Below are 18,503 nucleotides of genomic sequence, written 5' to 3' on the forward strand. Positions count from 1 at the left end.
GATTGGTTAGTTGGTTGGTTGTTTTTTGATTGTTGGATGGTTGATTGGTTGGTTGGTTGTTGGATTGGTTGTCTCAGTGAGTTATACGTGATTGAACTGACTCTCGGATTCATGGTTTCTTTGAGGTTGCTAGAAATGCTCTGAAGAGAAACTGTCCTGTTGCTGAGAACAGAAGCTGAATATCTTCGGTGATTGGTTGGTTGATGGATTGATTGAAAGACTGAATGATTGACTGATTGGTTGGTTGATGGATTGATTGATAGACTGATTGATTGACTGATTGTATGATTGATTGTTTGATTGATTAAATAAATGATTTTTTGTAAAATTAACACCCAACCCCACCTCACAATAACAATAACAACACCAACAAAAACAACAACAACACCAACAACATCAACAGCAACAACAACAAACGTCAAACTTTTCAACGGGGAAGGCCCTCTTGTAGAGAAGGGCAGCCAGCACCATCTCCAGGCAGCAGATGAAATTCTGATACCCAGCTGCTACTGTTCCAGTGCCAATTGCCAATTTGCCTTCATCCGAGAAGACAGGGCTTATGAAGCCTGCTTTCTCCAGGATGGCCAGTAGCATGCCTGATATGATGACGAAAAGATGACGATGATGATGATGGCTGCTGGCGAAAAGATGATGATGATAGCGATGATGATTAGAATGTCACCATCACAATCCTCATCATCATCATCATCATCCTCATTATCACCCTCACCATCACAATCTTCATCATCATCCTTATCATCACAACCAACCTTGCCAAAACGACAAAAAAACCACAGATTTAACGGCCAGAAACTTGAGGACGGGGTCATGCGAGGTCAAAAGTTCAGAGATCGACTCGTAGAAGAGCAGTAGGGCGTAGAGGGCCAGGCTAGCGCTGATGTTGTACACTATAGTGATGTACAAGTAGCCGCTGTGCACGCTGTGTGTGTGCGTGTGTGTGCGTGTGTGTGTGCGTGTGTGCGCGTGTGTGTGTACGATGACGTAGTGATATGATTATGTTTGGTTTGTGTGAAAAAAGGTTGTTATCTAAACAAATGCACATGCAAACATTTCAAAAACAAACTAAACAAGCAAACCAACAAACAAGCAAACATATAAACAAACAGACAAATACTCAAACGAACAAACAAACAAACGAACAAACAAACAAACGAACGAACAAACAAACACACACAAACATACGAAAAATCTCCATCCTTGTAATGGCCAAGAGGCTGGAGTATCAGCGTTATAATGGCCATCAAAGGCTTCACAATGCAGAATTGTAATGTAGCCTGGTTAAAAATACATCAATCATTCATTCATTCACTCATCCACTCGTTTATTCATTCATTCATCCACTCATTCATTCATTCATTCATTCATTCATTCATTCATTCATTCATTCATTCATTCATTCATTCATTCATTCATTCATTCATTCATTCATTCATTCATTCAACCAATCAATCATTTGAACAGCCTACTCATTAATGTAATTATTTAAAAAGCATAATAAACAGAGAAAAAAAAACACAAAAATTCAACAACCACAAAACACACATAAACATACAAACATTCAGACACACAGACAAACATAAATGCGGACATGCAGACCGACACAGACAGACAAACAAACAGACAGACAGACGCACACAGAGAGATACATACCCTCTTGCAAAACCTCAAGAAACCAATGGTATATTGGTGGCCTATGAAGCAGCAGGAACATCTACAGAGGCCGGATCTGTCGATGACGTCATTTTTCGTTGATGACGTCGTGTTTTTGTTGATGTCATATATTAATAAGGATGAAAATACAAACAGGAAAAAGAATGAATAAAATATGAAAAAAAAAAATTAACATTAACATAAACTATGCCAAGGAGAGCAAAAAAAACACAACATCAACAACAGCAACATTGAAATACATTGTAATAACCAAACAACCACTTCAGCCGCAGCTGTTGTAGTAGCGGCAGCAGGGGTTGCAGCAGTAGCAGCAAAAACATCAAAACAGACCTTATAAGTTTTCCATGTATCTCAGCCATTATGGAACTCTCCCCACCGAGATATTCATAGCAGAGGCTTAGAAAACTGTAAATGACTAGAGCTGTTGGATTTTAAACTCAAGTTAAGATCAAAATAAACAACCAGCCAATCAACAAACCAGCTAACCAGCCAGCCAACCAGATACCAACCAACCTTAACCAACCAACCAACCAGTTAGCCAAACACAAACCAACCTTTACCAATCAGCCAACTTACCAGCCTGCCAACCAGCCAACCAACCTTCATAGCAATCTCTAATAGTATTAAGATAGACATAAAACTCTTCATGGCTGAAGAACAACAAGCTCAGCCAGGAGTCAAATGCATATATGGGTACGATCAAGAGGACCCTGACTATCCACCTCTGTTCGTTTGGACAGGTGTAGTAGTACAGATGAGAGAATATCTTTTGGATTTATGGAAAATGTGATTTTTGAAAAATGATTTTTGATTAAATTTTTAGATAATTTAACAAATATAACAAATAATTTCGAAAAAAAAATTGACAAAATCCATCAAAACAAAAAAAAAACATAAATAAAAAAACTACAAAAAAAATAATTTAAATAAAAGTTACAACCCAAGAAAACCCTTAAATACCTACCTGCCAGCCAGTGATAAAAATAGCAGCGAATGAAAAAATCCCTGCCAAAGTCTGTGCCAATGAAGTTTGTAGGAATATTTTCAACATGTGATGTGTGGCATTTGTAGCTACTTCTATTGGCAACATAGTGGTTGTGGTCATGGCTGCTAATGTCGACATCTCTTCGACAGAAATTACATTAATTGGCGATGATGATGTGGTTGTTGTTGTTGGCAGTGGTTGGATTTCATTCAGTATATCAGCCATTGGTTGGTTAGTTGGCTGATTGACTGGTGGAGTGATTATTTGGTTGGTTGGTTGGTTGGTTGGTTGGTTGGTTGACCTTTATTTAATATATCAGCTACTGATTGGTTAGTGTTAGTTAATGGATTTTTTGATTGATTAGTGAATTGACAAACGGCATTTTTACAGTAACATTATGCTGAAAAAAAATTATTCACTTATGTTAGAAGACAAAAATGTTTATAAAAAAAAATGAAACATCTGTCACTAATATCAAATTGTATTTGTATTGTTCATCCCCTTGTCTCTAACTTACAAATCTGATTCAGTAAAATCCATTAAACCAAATTTTAACATTAATAACAAATATAAATAACTATACAAAAATTTACATTATTTATTCATATTGTTGTTTAAAGTTTTTTAAATTTAAAAAAACACACAAATTTTGTAACAATATAAAAATATGTAACAATATAAAATAAAACAAGCACCTACCTTACACCTACATAAATTTAATTTTCCAAAAAAAATGAACGATTCGCGAATGAATTAAAACGATTCTTAGAGTTAATTTTTACAAATTTTTTCACTTATTTATTCGTAAAAATATGTAAATTTGTAATTTAGACTTTGAAAACATAATAGATTGGATCGGTCTATTCGACTGGCTTGGATTGTTGGCTTATTTGCTTACTTACGAAATTGCATGAATCTTAACGAGCAAGCTATATTATATATTTCCTTGACTTAATATGTTTAAAATAATGTGGTAACTCTATTTAATTTTATTAAATATAATTATGTTTTATTGAATTATTTTTGTTAATTTGAATATAAAAATTGCATTTTGTCTGTTGAAATTCAGTGGCTTACTGACGCCATAAGCTGGCTTACTAGGATTGAGCTATAGTCACTTTTTAACCCTATTCGATCGTGTTAAACTTTTGTTTGCTTATGAAATAAAAGACGTAAATTAATTTAAAGTGTTATTTAAACAACTATCTTTATTATATTCAATGTACATTTTACATTCTAGTTCTCAAAGAAATCGGTTACTGAAATCATACGCTGGCTACTGCAGTGGCTTATAGGTTGGCTTAATAGGATTGAGCTATAGTCAAAATTTGTGCATATATACCCTACAGTACTATAAATACTGTTTAATACTATATTATCAATTAACTAGCCAATCAATCAACCAATCAAATCAACCAAACACACAACCAAACACACAACCAAAAAATTCGAATATTTACCAAACAACCATCCATCCAAACATTTATTAAACAATCAATCAACTAACCAACCAGCCATTCAATAAGTCATTCATTCAATCAACTAATCAACCAACCAATCGACTAATCAATTAATCAATCAACTAACCAAAAAATCAAATTAAATGAACCAAATAAATGAACGATATATATCTATCTATCCAAATATTCTCAAATATCCAAGTACAAGAACCAAGAACATGAACTATCCTTTGAACCTGCCAACCCTTACCTGCTCACCTATGGTTTTAATGGCTGTAATTCTACTTTCAGCCATTCTCAACATTTACTAAACTTTCAATAAACCATATTGCATTAAATTTATCAATTTTTTCGTTTTAATAAAAGAACACGAATCAAATTTTTTATTCATGAAATTTTATTGTTTTTCAGAAAAATAATCAATTGAGCTTATGATTCATTTCAACGCATTCTTATTCCGCAGACAGCGTGGTAGATCCCAGAAAGTTTCGTGGTTGGAGAACTCAGTGAGCATTTCATTCTTGGTACAGGTTCAACGTGATACGTCACATTTTTGTAGAGGAATTTGCCATTCTATAATTTGTTATATTTGTTGTGATCATTTTTAATTAGAAATAAAACTAATTTTCGAATTAATTAATGTTAATCTGGTTGCCAGAAACTGGCTGTAGGCACGGTTTGGACGCTTTAGTGTAGATGAATTCAGGGCTTTCATACTAGATTTGTAATTATAATATTAATAATAACTATCGCACAAAATAAAATTTTCAAATTACGTAACAATTTAAAAAAAAAGTTTGATATAAATGTCACTCAAATCATGGAGCCAGTTGCAGATCTTCGGCCAACAATGACGGTTCTGTATCCATTTGAGGTGAAGACGCAATGAGTCTTTGTAGGCAATTATAACAATAATCAGATTATTCGGTTAAATAAAAAAAACTTAAAACTAATTAAATGCCCTCATTATGTCATTTCATTTTAGTTTTATGGCCTAAATCGCATTATAGAAACTATTCGCCAAAAGTTTAAAATTAGACCACTTGTCAAAGACTAGTATTCCAATTTTCATTACTACAAAATAGCTAACATATATACGTTAATTGTGAAAAAATATAACAATTGGACGCATAAAATGTAAACTTTACACAACAACCACAAACAAACACCAGTTCAACTAGATATATACTACCAATTTTTTTTAAGAAAACTACCAAACAGAGAAAACAGAAAACTAATTATAGCAAAAATGTATCAGCGTCCAGCGGAAGCAAGGGTGTTGAAAAGCGCCATGCCGAACATAAAAAAACAAGACAAACACACAAGCACGACTGAATACAAACTCCATTTAGATATTGATAATCAACTTTGACTACTCTCGTTCTCTTTCTATCGCTAAGCTTCACAAGGTAGTTGAATCGACTCGGACATAACGCTAAAAATCGACTTAACAATAATTTATGAATTGAAGTAATTATATTTAACAATAATTAATGATTTGAAGTTAATATAATTATTTTATTGTGTCAATTAATTAGCATTTAGTGCCCGCCCGTCGTTAGAGAAGAGATTAAAATCAACTTTTAACGAACACACGTTTACGATTGGCGAGGGCATGCGTTTGAACACGGTCAATGCCTCGGGGAGTCGGTCCGTTTTGTCCTGAAATTTTACAACTATTTTAAATCACAAAAATTGAAATATAGTGGAATAATTATAATGAAGAAATTGATTCTACGTTCGAAGCAGCTTGACAACACCAGCAACAAACAAATTGCCAAAGAAAAGGTAAAACTCATTTCAACAATTTGTAGTAAACAAATCTTTCTGCCTTTTATTCTTAAAATAAATAATTCACTTAATGGAGACTTCTATCAAGATTGAAAAGCAGTCCCATAATAAACAGGTATTTATTATAATGTTTCAGCAGTACCTTCACACACACACACACACACATACACACACACACACACACACACACACACGCACAAAGACACACACATACACTGCAGTGAATTTATAAACCAACTTTCCGATGAATCAACTCGTTAAATATAAAGAGTATGTTAACTTTTGATAAATTTATATTTGATGATTAATGATGTTGTCAATGAATATGACTGTACATGAATAATAATAATAATGGTGAATGTAATGGCCTAGTTTTTGGTTTTGAGTCTGGTGATTATACTGGCAATGAGATTGCATTTGGACTGGTTTGTTATATATCGAAATGTGCATTCATAATTGATTGCTCATAGGTGCATCTAATTTGTGTCAACTGTGAAAACATTCTAATAGGTAAACTCTTTATGCAAACTGTGTTTTTAGACCAGGTTGAATAAAAGTTACATTAAAAAAAATAATAAAACATAAACATAATCGTCACATAGTTTTTTCTTCATCTGCTCGGTTTTATTTCTCAGGTTCCATTCTTACTCTGGCTCCTTTTAGCTAAACCATTCAATGAAGATCGACCTCGCAGAGAACATACATCTGAGATGTGCAGATTATATCTGCCCATCCTATGTTTAATATGTATCGGATGCAGTTTGTTCTCCCATTGTAAGGAACTCCTGGGTTCTCAATCGTCCAGAAAAATTCTTCGATCAACTGGTTTTGGTCTTGATGTAAATAGGTGAAAAAAATAGGCGATAGTATGAAACTAACATCAATTTAGTGAAAATTTTAAATAATAGTCCAGTAATTATAGAGAATATTACTAAGTTTTGTTGTAACGTTACGACTAGTAAAACGTTTATGGTTCTTTCAGAAATGCTAAAAAATATGTTTTACGTTATCCCGACCTGGATATGTAGCCCAGTAGAATGGTGTCGGAGATCCATTGACATTAATTCGATAGCCTGCAGTCCATATTTGCTTCATGGTTGCGTTTGGGTTTCCTGGGCATGTGTTTTAAAAATGTTGTTTAAGAGGCTTCTAAAGAATAAAATTCACCGATAAACATCCGAATTTTAGTAAAAGTGTTATTATATGAAACATTCGAAACCGCTTAGAGTAAACTTCAAACATTATAAAACTATCCATAAAGGTATGATTCGTTGAAATATAGACAATAGATAGATAAAGATACTAAAATTGTATCACGAAAATGTTCATAGTTTACATTTTAAAAACTGTATGTTTACGTACGCGCAATTTCTGCCAACGAATACAACCGGACAAGAGTATTCTCATCTGAACTATCTATAACCACTGGGTGAGAGTTGAGCAGGTTGTTGCAATTGCTTCTTGAAGTGTTCCAATCATTAGCCGTGAACTGCAAGCTGTAACATTTGTGGTTTTCAACGAGGTAGTCAAATCTAAGCGGGCAATCTTTTGATTTAAAATTTTTATTGGAATTAATGGAATTAATGGAATTGAGATGCAAAGTGGGTGTTTGTCGTGAAAGTTACATAGAATAATATGGGGTATGTACAATTTAAAGGAAATAAAAATGTTCAAAAGCAAAAAATAAGGATTCTAAAAAAACACTGGAAAAATTATTCAAAATTTTCAACATCTGTAAAAAACGCGTGTCAAATAATACATTTTAAAGCTTAAGCTTACTTTCATTTATCTGGTTCAGAAAATTTTGAATTTGGTTATTTGTATGTCAAGGAGTGTTTAAATTGAATACTACAAAAAATTAAAACTGAAAATTCATGAATATAAAAAAACCATGAGTGACAAAAGCCAGACATCCTCCAGTCAGATCAGCAGTTACATTATATAGGACGTTCATTTTTGGAACACACGAACAAGATCCAACTGATGTCATGTAGTTGATTCCTTTCAGATTCATGCTAGTTGCTACCTAAGTGGTTTTCAAGATCTCTAGAAAATAGATAATTGCAAATTTATAAAAACATGCGAGGTCAAAACTTACTCGACATTTTGAAATGCAGTGAGCTGCAGAACCAGCTTGCAATTTCACAACCATATCCATAGTATCCACGAAGCATATTTCTGTTTCACGCTTGTAAACCTTGAGATAAGTAAGAGCTCTAGTGAATAGTGCTTGGTAAACATTTTGCAGCTGAAGAGCGTAGCAATATAGCGTTACCGTGATGATGAAAAAAATTATTGAAGACAGTTTCAGGGTGAATTCCATTATTTCGTGTATTATATTTTATTCTAATTAAAACTATCAAACCACCCAAATCTGTGATTAAGATTGAAGACGCTTGAAAAATTATTCATGGTAACGTATATATAAATGTGTATGTAAATTTAGTTTTTTGTCTTCTTGCTCAAAACCGTGTAGATTTTTTTCTAGGTGAATTTCTTTTCCGAACAATTTTCCTACTATATTTTTGATGTGAAGTTGGTTACAATTTACAAGAGTCCTTATGCTACTCACATATGCATGGTTCTATTCACTCTGGTTTTTGTTTAAAGAAAAATCGTTATTTTTCATCGAATTGATTTTGACTCTGGGTACAGCAATGAATATGTATTCCATTGAAAATAAACTTCAAATAATTTTGTTTTCAATATCATTTCAAAAAAATTAATGTTATTTTAAATAAATTTTACAATCAAATGTACACTTTATTTCAAATTGATTGTGACTAAGATAGTATACAATTCAAAAATGTTAAACTTAAAGATAATGAACAATTGGGCATCTGACGTTTCATGATATATTATAAGTTTCAACAAATTCATTGTACCGCTATCTTGTTTTAAACTACCTAAGCGTATTTGTTTGATCTCAACAAAGAAATTGTCAAACAATAGGAATCTTCATCTTCAAACGCACTTAAGAGCAAATCCTATAGTATTAATAGAACAATGCCTTCCATTTATATAAAAAATCAGAGATAAACATTATAAATTATATTCGGAATCTAAAAATTGTTTTATTGTATTAGTTTGCATATACATTTCAACAGAGGCAACAAGTAAGAATCTAGACGGTAAAATTTATGTAAAGTTAAACTTCAATGGTATTTTATCACAACAACGTGGCTGATTTTATGTTTAACTCTATCAGTGTAAAGTAATAGGAGGCAGAAGAAACCATAAGAAACATATCTAAAAAAGTGTTTGGAAACATTTTTCTCTCTCTCTCTCCTCTCTCTCTCTCTTTCTCTTTCTCTCTCTCTCTCTCTCTCTCTATCTATCTATTATCTATCTCTCTATCTCTCCTCCCTCTATTAGTTTTAGGCAAATAATTTATTTCTTACATTTAAGTACAAATTGTTTTCTATGACGAAAATTAAATCAGTTTTGTAATTTATCTCCCAAAAAATGAAAATTTGAGAATTTACGTTATAAAATTATTGTGGTTTTTGAAAATTGAAAATTTGAAATTTGAAAATTGCATAACAAATTTTAATAATAATGACGTGAGCTACACAAATTATTCTTTGAAATATTAAATATATCACGTCCATATTTTCGTCAAAAATGATAATTGCATGTAAATATAGAATTCGTAAGTTTATTTCAAAACCTGTAATGCGAGGTCACAGTCAGGCAAAACTGATCAATTGATTGATATCAAATTAATATTCTTAATCACTTTTCTTGCTATTTTTCAAAAATATTATCATCACATTTCATGAATGAATTTGTAAGAGTTGTAAACCCCAAGGTTTACAATACCTACACTGATCCTAAAAGACAACATCATACTCACACAAAACCGACTGAGTGACATCGCAGTAATAATCGAACCAGCAGCCACCGAAGCGAGGCATAAACTCAATACAGTCAGTCCCACCTCCAAACGGATAGGGAGCTCCTGGATACCAAAAGGTAACATTGGGATCGATTGGTCTGGTTATTCCTTATTTAAATGTTGGTAAAGTATTTTAATAATTTCAGTAATAGAGATATACGTTTGAAATACAAGATTTTTGATAGTTTATTGAATAAGTAATTATTCATAAGTAGTCCTCAAATGTTTAAAAAATTGTTTGAATAGTAATTTTTTAAGAATATTTCCATTTCTTCTTCATTTTTACAAGTAAAGTGAAAAAAAAACAGAGTTTTCAGATGAGATATTTGGTTATACAATTTTGTTCATTCTGAGCTTTTTTTTAAAGATTGAGGTTTAAAAAAAATTGTTTACGGAGTTGTTAGATGAAAAATGAATTTATATATAAAAAATGAAATGAAAGTCAACAGAGTCAAATGACTACAGAAAATTTTTTCATAGAATCTGAAATTCATACCTGGATAAGGACCCCAATGAAACGCCAGCCCATTCGTGTAATTCACATAACCAGCTGTCCACGAGTAGACATAAGCTGTGTAGTAATTTTCATTAAAAGTTGTATTTTTATAAAAAAATATATTGAATAAAAATTGTATCTCAAAGCAATAAAATGCTATTATAGTATCACTAAATGATGGAAGGTAATGCCAGATTTTGTAAACTTCATTAAAATAACATGAAACGTTAGAGCATTTGTTCACTAGTGACAAGTAGGTACACCTAGGTGATAGGTAAACTTGTAGTAAACATGCTACTGGACAACTTGAAACTTTGAAAAAATTAAATTGTAATCAATAAAAATAATCTTACGAAAAATTGTATATGTCAATAAACAACCCCTCTAAAATTTTATAAAAAAAAATAATTTTTTTATGAAAAACTTGAATATAAATTTACATCTCGATTTCATGTAGAGGATGATGGCAGTAGCCTCATTTGCTTCATCAAAAATAACGGGATGCGAGTTTAGCATGTCGTTGCAAAGTTTTCTGGAGACGGACCAGTTATTTGCATCGTTTATGTACTTGTAACACTTGTGGCTTTCAATCACGTAGTGAAATGTTTGTGGACAATCTTTGAAAAAAAATGGTTTGTTAAAAAACAAACCATAAACATTGTTGAAGTTAGACTATACTGAAATATTATTCTTAGATAAGACTTACCATGGGCCACGAATGCCAGACATCCTCCAGTCAGATCGGTAGTTACATTATACAAAACGTTCATTTTTGGAACACATGTGCAAGATTTCAAAGATGTCTTGTAATTAATTCCTCTCAAGTTCATGTCGGTGATCCACTAAATCAAACAGGTTTTCATTTAAACAATTTCTTCAAACTTACTTTATTTTAATTCGACCAACTTTATCATCATCAAAAACATTGTTTAATGTAAATTATCACTATCGCGAACCACCTACATCTGATATCGTTGAATAATGATCAAACAAATAACCAATTTGAAATCAAAAATTTAACCAAGCATTTGCGAATGCATTCAACTGTAGAAACGGCCAGCACATTTGTAGCAATGCCCATGTTGTCATCGAAGCAAACAGTATTTATTTGGTCCCAGACAGCCAAGTAACTGTGGGCTCTACTAAATAAGGCTTGATTTGCTCGTTCAAATTTAAGTGAACCAGGAAATAAAATCAAGAACACCAATAAACCTAATTTCAATTTCTGTTCTTTTAGAGAAGACATCGTGTTTGAAACAAATTTCAATTTTTACAAAAAACATCAAATTTATTTTCCAGTTCTGAATAATATTCCAACGAAATGTACTATTATAAACGTACCGCAATTTTGGAAGATAAGATATGATGTGAAAAGAAGTTATAAAATGAGATAGTCTAAGATACGATATGACAATTTCAGAGTCAAATAGAGAAAAATATATTAGAAAAAAAACTACGTATACAGACACATGTGAGTTTATTTATTAGCATTTTGCGTTCTTACATTGAATTTGCTCACAATTTTTAGCTTTATTATTAGCAATTTTTAGCTCACAATTATTACATCTTCGTGTTTTTATTCATTTAGCATTGTTACACGGATTATATCTCCGAACATCGTTCTTACATTTCTAGGCAAAGTTCTTATGTCACGAATGTCCTTATCGATATTTGTCTTTACTTTGTACCATAAAAATTTTAGCAACAATGTACATTTAGTCTTTTTCTTTGTTTCGTCAAACACAATGTAGATCCACTTAATGTTCATAACTCTTTCGTTAATAGTTTTACAGGTGAGGGTTTGATGATTTTGAATTTTTATTACAACTTTACTAGGATTTTTATTTGAATAAAATTTGGTGTAATTTATAACTGAATTTTCACATTCGTCATTTTAGTCCAATTTTATTATAAGTCAAAATAAACAAAACATGTACGTGATTAAAAATTAATTTGAAAATCAAAAGAAAATTCGCGTGCTACTGCATTTTCCTGCAACCAAACAAACATTTTTCAACCAAAAGATATTACAACCGCAAAAAAACAGCATTATCGGGACATTTTCCATGAATCACGGACAAAACCGTTTGTAAAGAAGGCAGTAGTAACCAACCATAGGCGGTACTATCTAGATAAATAGTTATAACAGTCACGCGTGTCTTGTTGAACAAGTTTCTTGTCCTTTTTCATTGTTTTTTGCTATATCAGAACTAAAATCAAATTTATACATTGGAATATAAATTGGTGATAATTATTAAAATTTCCATGGAATTGATTTTAGAGAGGAAAAAAATCATTTTGATTTCTTGAAACTTCTATAGGTATGCGTGATTATTTAAGTTTGTTATAGATTTGATTCCTTCAGTGCACAGCTTTTTTGGTAACCGCTGTTTAAGTAATTTGTACATCGAAAGTCTGGAGACTTCCTTATTAACAAATTAACGATGCAACTACAAACTAATGTTATATTGTTTTAAAAAAAACATGCCATTTAAAAGATTTTTTGTTTTAAACGGATTTCAAAAGTTGAAAATTAAACATTAAAAGTTTCTTTCTTTCACTGCACTATTAAATTATTGAAATTAATTAAAAAAATTGAATTTTACAAAATTACATTTATATCTAAAAATTCTAACCATGCATTTGCGAATGCAGGCAGTAGCAGAAACAGCTTGTACTTTCTTGGCAATGCTCATCTTTTCGTCGAAACAAACAGCATTTTTTTGATTTTTTACAACTAGGTAACTGTTGGCTCTACTGAACAAGGCTTGATTTGCTCGTTCAAATTGTAATGATCCAGAAAATAAATACAAAATCACCAATAAAGGCAATTTCAATTTCAGTTTTCTTAACGATGACTTCATTTTTCAAATAAAGATTAACTTTTTCAAGAGTTTATTTAAGTTTAAATAATAGTTCCTCAAAATTTACTGTTAGAAATTTACTGCAGATTAAACAAAAATTGTTTTCTCTACTGGTAAATATTTCAAGCTCCAACATTAAACAGAGATATTAAATTGTGAAGAAACATACGTTCAGTCGTACATATAGAAATATTTTAACTGCAGTTTCATGGGGCTACCTTGAATTTGCCCATAATTTTTATTCCGGCGCTTGTATTTCATTGAGAATTTTACTCATTAACCATTGTTTCAGCAATTCGTTGTAGCTCTGAACAACATTAATATACATTCAATCTATTGTTTTCACATAATGAATGTTCGTCCTAAATGATAATCGTCTCTACTTTTTGCTGTATTAGTTATGGCAACAATGTATAAATTCTCTCTATGTCAGCAAACGATTATTTGTCTGCTAATTTTTGCTCATAGTCTGGTGTTTTTTTTTAATTTTTGAGTTTTTTTAATTCTAAACAAAATATTTCGTCGAGTTAATCTCATTGTTATGATACTTTTGTAATTTTATGAAAATAAAATTTGAGTTCATGGAACTTCTTTTATGAAATCTGAAGTTTGTTGCAAATTATGTCCGTTAAAATATTTTTCAAAACATTTTCATTAATTTTTTTGAACCACAAAATTGTACAAGTTTATGAATATAAGATTCATGTATGTTATACTAAACAAAATATCCTGGCAGATACAATTACATTATACAAAGTACCTACCCTTGTGGCATTCAATTTCGGGATACATGAACAAGATCCAACTACTGCCATAAAGTTGTCATGATATAAATAATCTCAAATTTTTGGCATATTTCATGAAAACGTGAAAAAATATTTTGATCGTTTGACGTTACTAATCGTTGTATTGTTGATGAAAAAAATTATTTTTTTCAATTTTACATGTAACTGTCTAAAATACATGGAAAAGAGCTGAGAAAGTGACAGCAGCTCTATTAAAAAATTTTTTTTCTTTTTCAATTTTTGTGAATTAATTGAAACAATCAAACGGATTGAAGTGATGTTAGTGAAAAATGTACAAATTTTTTTTCATTGATTACCCATGAAAATATACCTACTCATATCAAAATGCTTTAACTCAAGTTCATCACCGTACTTTATCCTAACTGTTTTTGCTTAAAAATTCATAAATATACCATAATTTTATAAGTAATATGTATGTATTAACTTTAAACAAATGCAACGCAAGTGCATTCTAGTAAAAGTTATATTTCAGAAGAAATTAATTTTTTTTTAAATCACAAATATTTTTAATAACCAACGTGACAAGTTATTACTTTGTCAACTCGGAGTGATCTAGTATTTATAATTGTTACAAAGATTTATCGTACATCCAATCACATGTCAAGAACACAAAATAAAACATATCACGGTGTCATGGCTGTTTGAAACTTTAAAAATTCCTCTGCTCTACTCCTATCCCGTAGTCATTAATGATTCTGATGAAAATTATGTCCTCTGCACATATTTCTATACTAATATAAAACCTTTTACAATCTATCTTTGTGATAATGCAAATTTGAATCGTTAAATTATGACCAGAAAACTCGCTTTAACGTCAACACTGTTGAAATTGAATTAATCATACTACTGCTGTTGCTACTGTTAATCACCAATAAATAATAATTATCTTTAAATAGATGTCAGTAAATTAAATTAAGAACAATAGAATGAATGATGAATGATCAGTCAGGCAGACGTTTCGTGAAAACATTTCCATTGTTGAAGTAATTTAAGATTTTATAAATTTAAAAAATAATTTTCTCTCACATGAGCTAGAAATTTTTCATTTTATACCTATACTCGGGCAAAGTTAGATCTATAGCTAAAAAGGTTTTATAAGAAGAAAAAGATTAAATAAATTTTATTAAACATTCAATTAAAAATTTATTAAATTTGCAAACATGAATTGAACACTTGTGAATTATCGTAAATAAAGTATTGATTTTAATCAGTTAAACAATAAATTTTCTTAGATAATTAATAAAACTTACAAAAGATGAACATCTGGCTTCTGTTGAGTTTAAATAATAAATAAAATAAAGCTTACGACATAAAGGTTTGATATATGAACGACATTTTCCATATAATAAGACCGCATGTTCTACTTTATAACATTCTTAGTCAGCTTTTCAGATATTGCCGCTTGCAAATCTGAAAAAAATGTTATCAAAGAAAGTTATTTTAATAACTTTGTTGTGCAGTGTTGTGACGAGCTGCCTGGCCGGTCCTACTCCAACTGCTCCTATTGATCTGAATATGGGAACGACGGTTATATTCATATTTTTCTTTTTTTAAAGCCTTCAGGTCTATAGATAATTGAAATCGGAATGTTGAGAATTTTAATAATTCGCATTTTTAAAACTTTCTCAACGTTTCATCTTTTAAATTTTTAAAGACTCCTGGCTATCTGGAGGGCGGAGCAAAAAGTGGAGGAACCAGCTTCGGTGATGCCGTAAAAACAACGCCAGGTTGGTTTGACTACTTCCAAATTATTTTGTTTAACTGGTAGATGTAATTGTTTAAAAATCATCTGAGTCTTAAAATAATTTTCAAAGGTATTCGTAGTTCAGGAACTGCATCGGACGAGTTGGACAAACCATGGTGCTCGCATCCAGATGGGATTGTTGACAGCGGCGAGATACAGAAAAGATATTTACTTGGTTGCAATTTAGTTAAGGGTAATTGTAACCTCAGTAAGTAACTTTTGAGAATATTTTCATATAAGTAATAATTATAATAATAATAATAATAATTAATATTATTGGTTAAAATTTTAATACATTAAATTATAGACGAATTCAAAAACAAACTTAGTTTTGAACGTTTAATTTTAACACTGTAGCTAAATGGCCAAAGGTGAGTCTAGATTACAAAATCTTCAACTACCCACAGCACCAGGTCGATCTAACGAATGCTTCCATTGACAAAATAATTTCAGGATGTTGGAATGTTAGAAGGAAACAAATTTTTTCACAATTCAACACATTCAAATTGTTTCGTTTTTTCACTTTCCAACATTCAAGCTCTGGGCCAATGCCTCAATAACTCTCTCTTTTCGCAAGACAGATAGCGATAACGCAACTTTGAAGATATCTTTCCTTCGAGGTGAGCATGGAGATCGTTATTCGTTCAACCAGTCTAAAGGTCAAAGCAACGTCTTAGCACATGCTTTCTTTCCACCAGGCGGTAAGATACATTTCGACGACGATGAATTCTGGAGTGATAAAAGTGAAAGCGGTTAACATTTATTCTCTTTCCACTACTTAAACGTTTTAAAAATTGCTAACGCGGCTGGAATAATTTCCTATCTTAACCAAAAAAAATATAAAAACATTCATAACATTAACAAAAAAATATAGAAAAACAAAAATATTTTACTCAGGTAAAAGTTTGGCATGGACAGCCTGTCATGAATTCGGACATGCCTTAGGTATGAACCATTCGGACAAAAAAGCTGCGGTTATGTATGGTTTTTCAAAAAATCTGCACACTCCTGTCGTCTTTGATCAAGATGATATCGATGGAATTCGAGAACTGTATCCCAGTGCAAATTAAACATTATGTCAGAATTTGTTGAACAAATTTGAAAAAAATAAACTCATGTTTTATTTAAATTATTTCAGAATTAGACGATAGATTTCTTTGAATAATAAAACTGTTGCAGCATTAAATTGTTTCTGTTTTTTCCTTAAAAATGTATCTATGCCGTCTAGTTTTATAATTAGCTATTGAAAGTACCCTGAGTCTATTTTAACCATGTATTGCATATTTTGAAACATTTTTTGAAAAATTTTGGAAGTTTCAATGAAAGATTTTCTCTATAAACAATTTAATATCAACTTCACTTCAAAGGCAGTGCCAGCCAGCTAACTCGCTACACTATCACCTCGCTCTTTACTGTTGAATTACTTGTTTATTTTTCTAAAATTTTACAGGCACTTAAGGTTATTTCTTCATAAGAAACATATTTAATATTTTTTTTCCATTTACAAATTTGAATTATTCTCAATGTTTGCCAGTTTATATTATCCGCAGTGGTTATTATTATAATGATTTTGTGAGGTAAACGAATCAAATTTGAAGTGAATAATAAAATTCTAACATTAATTCACAGACAGTCCTGAATCTGGTGATTCTTCAAATTATCAAAAAAAACTTCAGAGTTTGCAAATCGATATTATTTTTCATTTTAAAACAATTATTTCCACCGATAAAAATCAGTTCTGATATAATTTATCTCAGTGAACAACTTTTTTTCTAAATGTTCGTAAAATTTTACAGAATTTACATAAAAATAAAGCGTATTTACAACTGAATTTTTTTTTAATTTTCAAAAATAAATTGAGAAAATAAAACTTTTTACTTTAGAATCTTAGTGAATATTTTAACAAAAATTTTGTAGTTTAATATTAAAAATCAGGTCAGTTGAGCACCCTTGTAAGGATTGAATAAACAAAAAGGTTACAGACAGATTCTTGTATTCTCGGATTATCTGGAGTATTAATAATAATATTTTCTACGCGTGTAGTCTATTTATCATTAGTTGTCACCAAGTTTAACATTCTACCTCTGACCATTCTTCGGAGATGTTATATCTTCAATGATTTCAGCCAGTTTTAGAATTTTCAACCTCAACTTCATCAATAACTCTAATCAAATTCACAATTTTAAGTTGCTAAGTGGATCATTGAAATATACTTTTATTTCAACATTCAACATTCTCCTTTACAACATTCAGAAGTAGCTTGTACATATCGATCTAAACATTGACAAGCCCGTCGTCGGTCTGCCAGTCTAGGTTATGAATTGTGAAACGGTTAGGATAATTCTAAAAAATTCTAAAATTCTGAAAAATTTTGTTGATTCAGGTTTTATAAAATTCTTTAACCATCTATATACCTGTTGGAATCACAAAACAGTTCAAACGGTTTCAACTGTAGGCGCTAGCACCAATAAGGTATTGATGAGTCTTCGAGATTAGCAAAGTATTTTGTATAGATTAGCAGAGATTGCGTTTGAACCATGACTCCGTGAGTTTGTATAGATTAGCAGAGACTGCGATTGAACCATGACTCCGTGAGATGATATGGCACTCCTATTGTTTGAGCTAATGAAAAAATGCTGAATTAAGGATAATTTATATGTGAAAATATTTGATCTGTCAGAAATATACTCATGAAGTAATTTACGCGTTACTTTTATTATTACTTAAATATTTACTTTCTTTAACGTAAAGTACTCTACTACTGCAC

The 18,503-nt window shown here is 31.1% G+C and overlaps 4 protein-coding genes across 4 annotated transcripts in view; 1 reads left to right on the forward strand and 3 right to left on the reverse strand.

Annotated features, from left to right (window-relative positions):
• HELRODRAFT_91402 (hypothetical protein) overlaps positions 1-2,743 on the reverse strand; it is a gene marked incomplete at both ends in the record, with an annotated part of 3,187 nt that extends 444 nt beyond the window's left edge. The window contains 8 exons of the mRNA XM_009012249.1: positions 102-183; positions 425-596; positions 771-940; positions 1,204-1,295; positions 1,672-1,747; positions 2,023-2,113; positions 2,293-2,458; positions 2,657-2,743. Coding sequence (XP_009010497.1) covers positions 102-183; positions 425-596; positions 771-940; positions 1,204-1,295; positions 1,672-1,747; positions 2,023-2,113; positions 2,293-2,458; positions 2,657-2,743 — 936 coding nt within the window. The remainder of the gene's footprint in view (positions 1-101; positions 184-424; positions 597-770; positions 941-1,203; positions 1,296-1,671; positions 1,748-2,022; positions 2,114-2,292; positions 2,459-2,656) is intronic.
• Positions 2,744-6,600: 3,857 nt separating this feature from the next.
• Positions 6,601-8,251, reverse strand: HELRODRAFT_183216 (hypothetical protein; the record flags this gene model as incomplete). Its single annotated transcript, XM_009012250.1, has 5 exons — positions 6,601-6,761; positions 6,945-7,040; positions 7,291-7,473; positions 7,819-7,954; positions 8,027-8,251. 5 exons carry the CDS (start codon positions 8,249-8,251, stop codon positions 6,601-6,603), a joined length of 801 nt encoding a protein of 266 aa, XP_009010498.1.
• Positions 8,252-9,761: 1,510 nt separating this feature from the next.
• Positions 9,762-11,152, reverse strand: HELRODRAFT_183217 (hypothetical protein; the record flags this gene model as incomplete). Its single annotated transcript, XM_009012251.1, has 4 exons — positions 9,762-9,934; positions 10,323-10,397; positions 10,763-10,939; positions 11,029-11,152. 4 exons carry the CDS (start codon positions 11,150-11,152, stop codon positions 9,762-9,764), a joined length of 549 nt encoding a protein of 182 aa, XP_009010499.1.
• A 4,259-nt stretch (positions 11,153-15,411) lies between these two features.
• Positions 15,412-16,806, forward strand: HELRODRAFT_183218 (hypothetical protein; the record flags this gene model as incomplete). The annotated part of the gene is made up of 6 exons (XM_009012252.1): positions 15,412-15,519; positions 15,647-15,719; positions 15,807-15,944; positions 16,094-16,200; positions 16,275-16,437; positions 16,634-16,806. The coding sequence occupies 6 exons, from the start codon at positions 15,412-15,414 to the stop codon at positions 16,804-16,806; spliced, it is 762 nt and encodes a 253-aa protein (XP_009010500.1).
• Between the last annotated feature and the right edge of the window lie 1,697 nt (positions 16,807-18,503).

The sequence above is a fragment of the Helobdella robusta genome (genome assembly GCF_000326865.2).
Source record: "Helobdella robusta unplaced genomic scaffold HELROscaffold_101, whole genome shotgun sequence".
NCBI lineage: Eukaryota > Metazoa > Annelida > Clitellata > Rhynchobdellida > Glossiphoniidae > Helobdella > Helobdella robusta.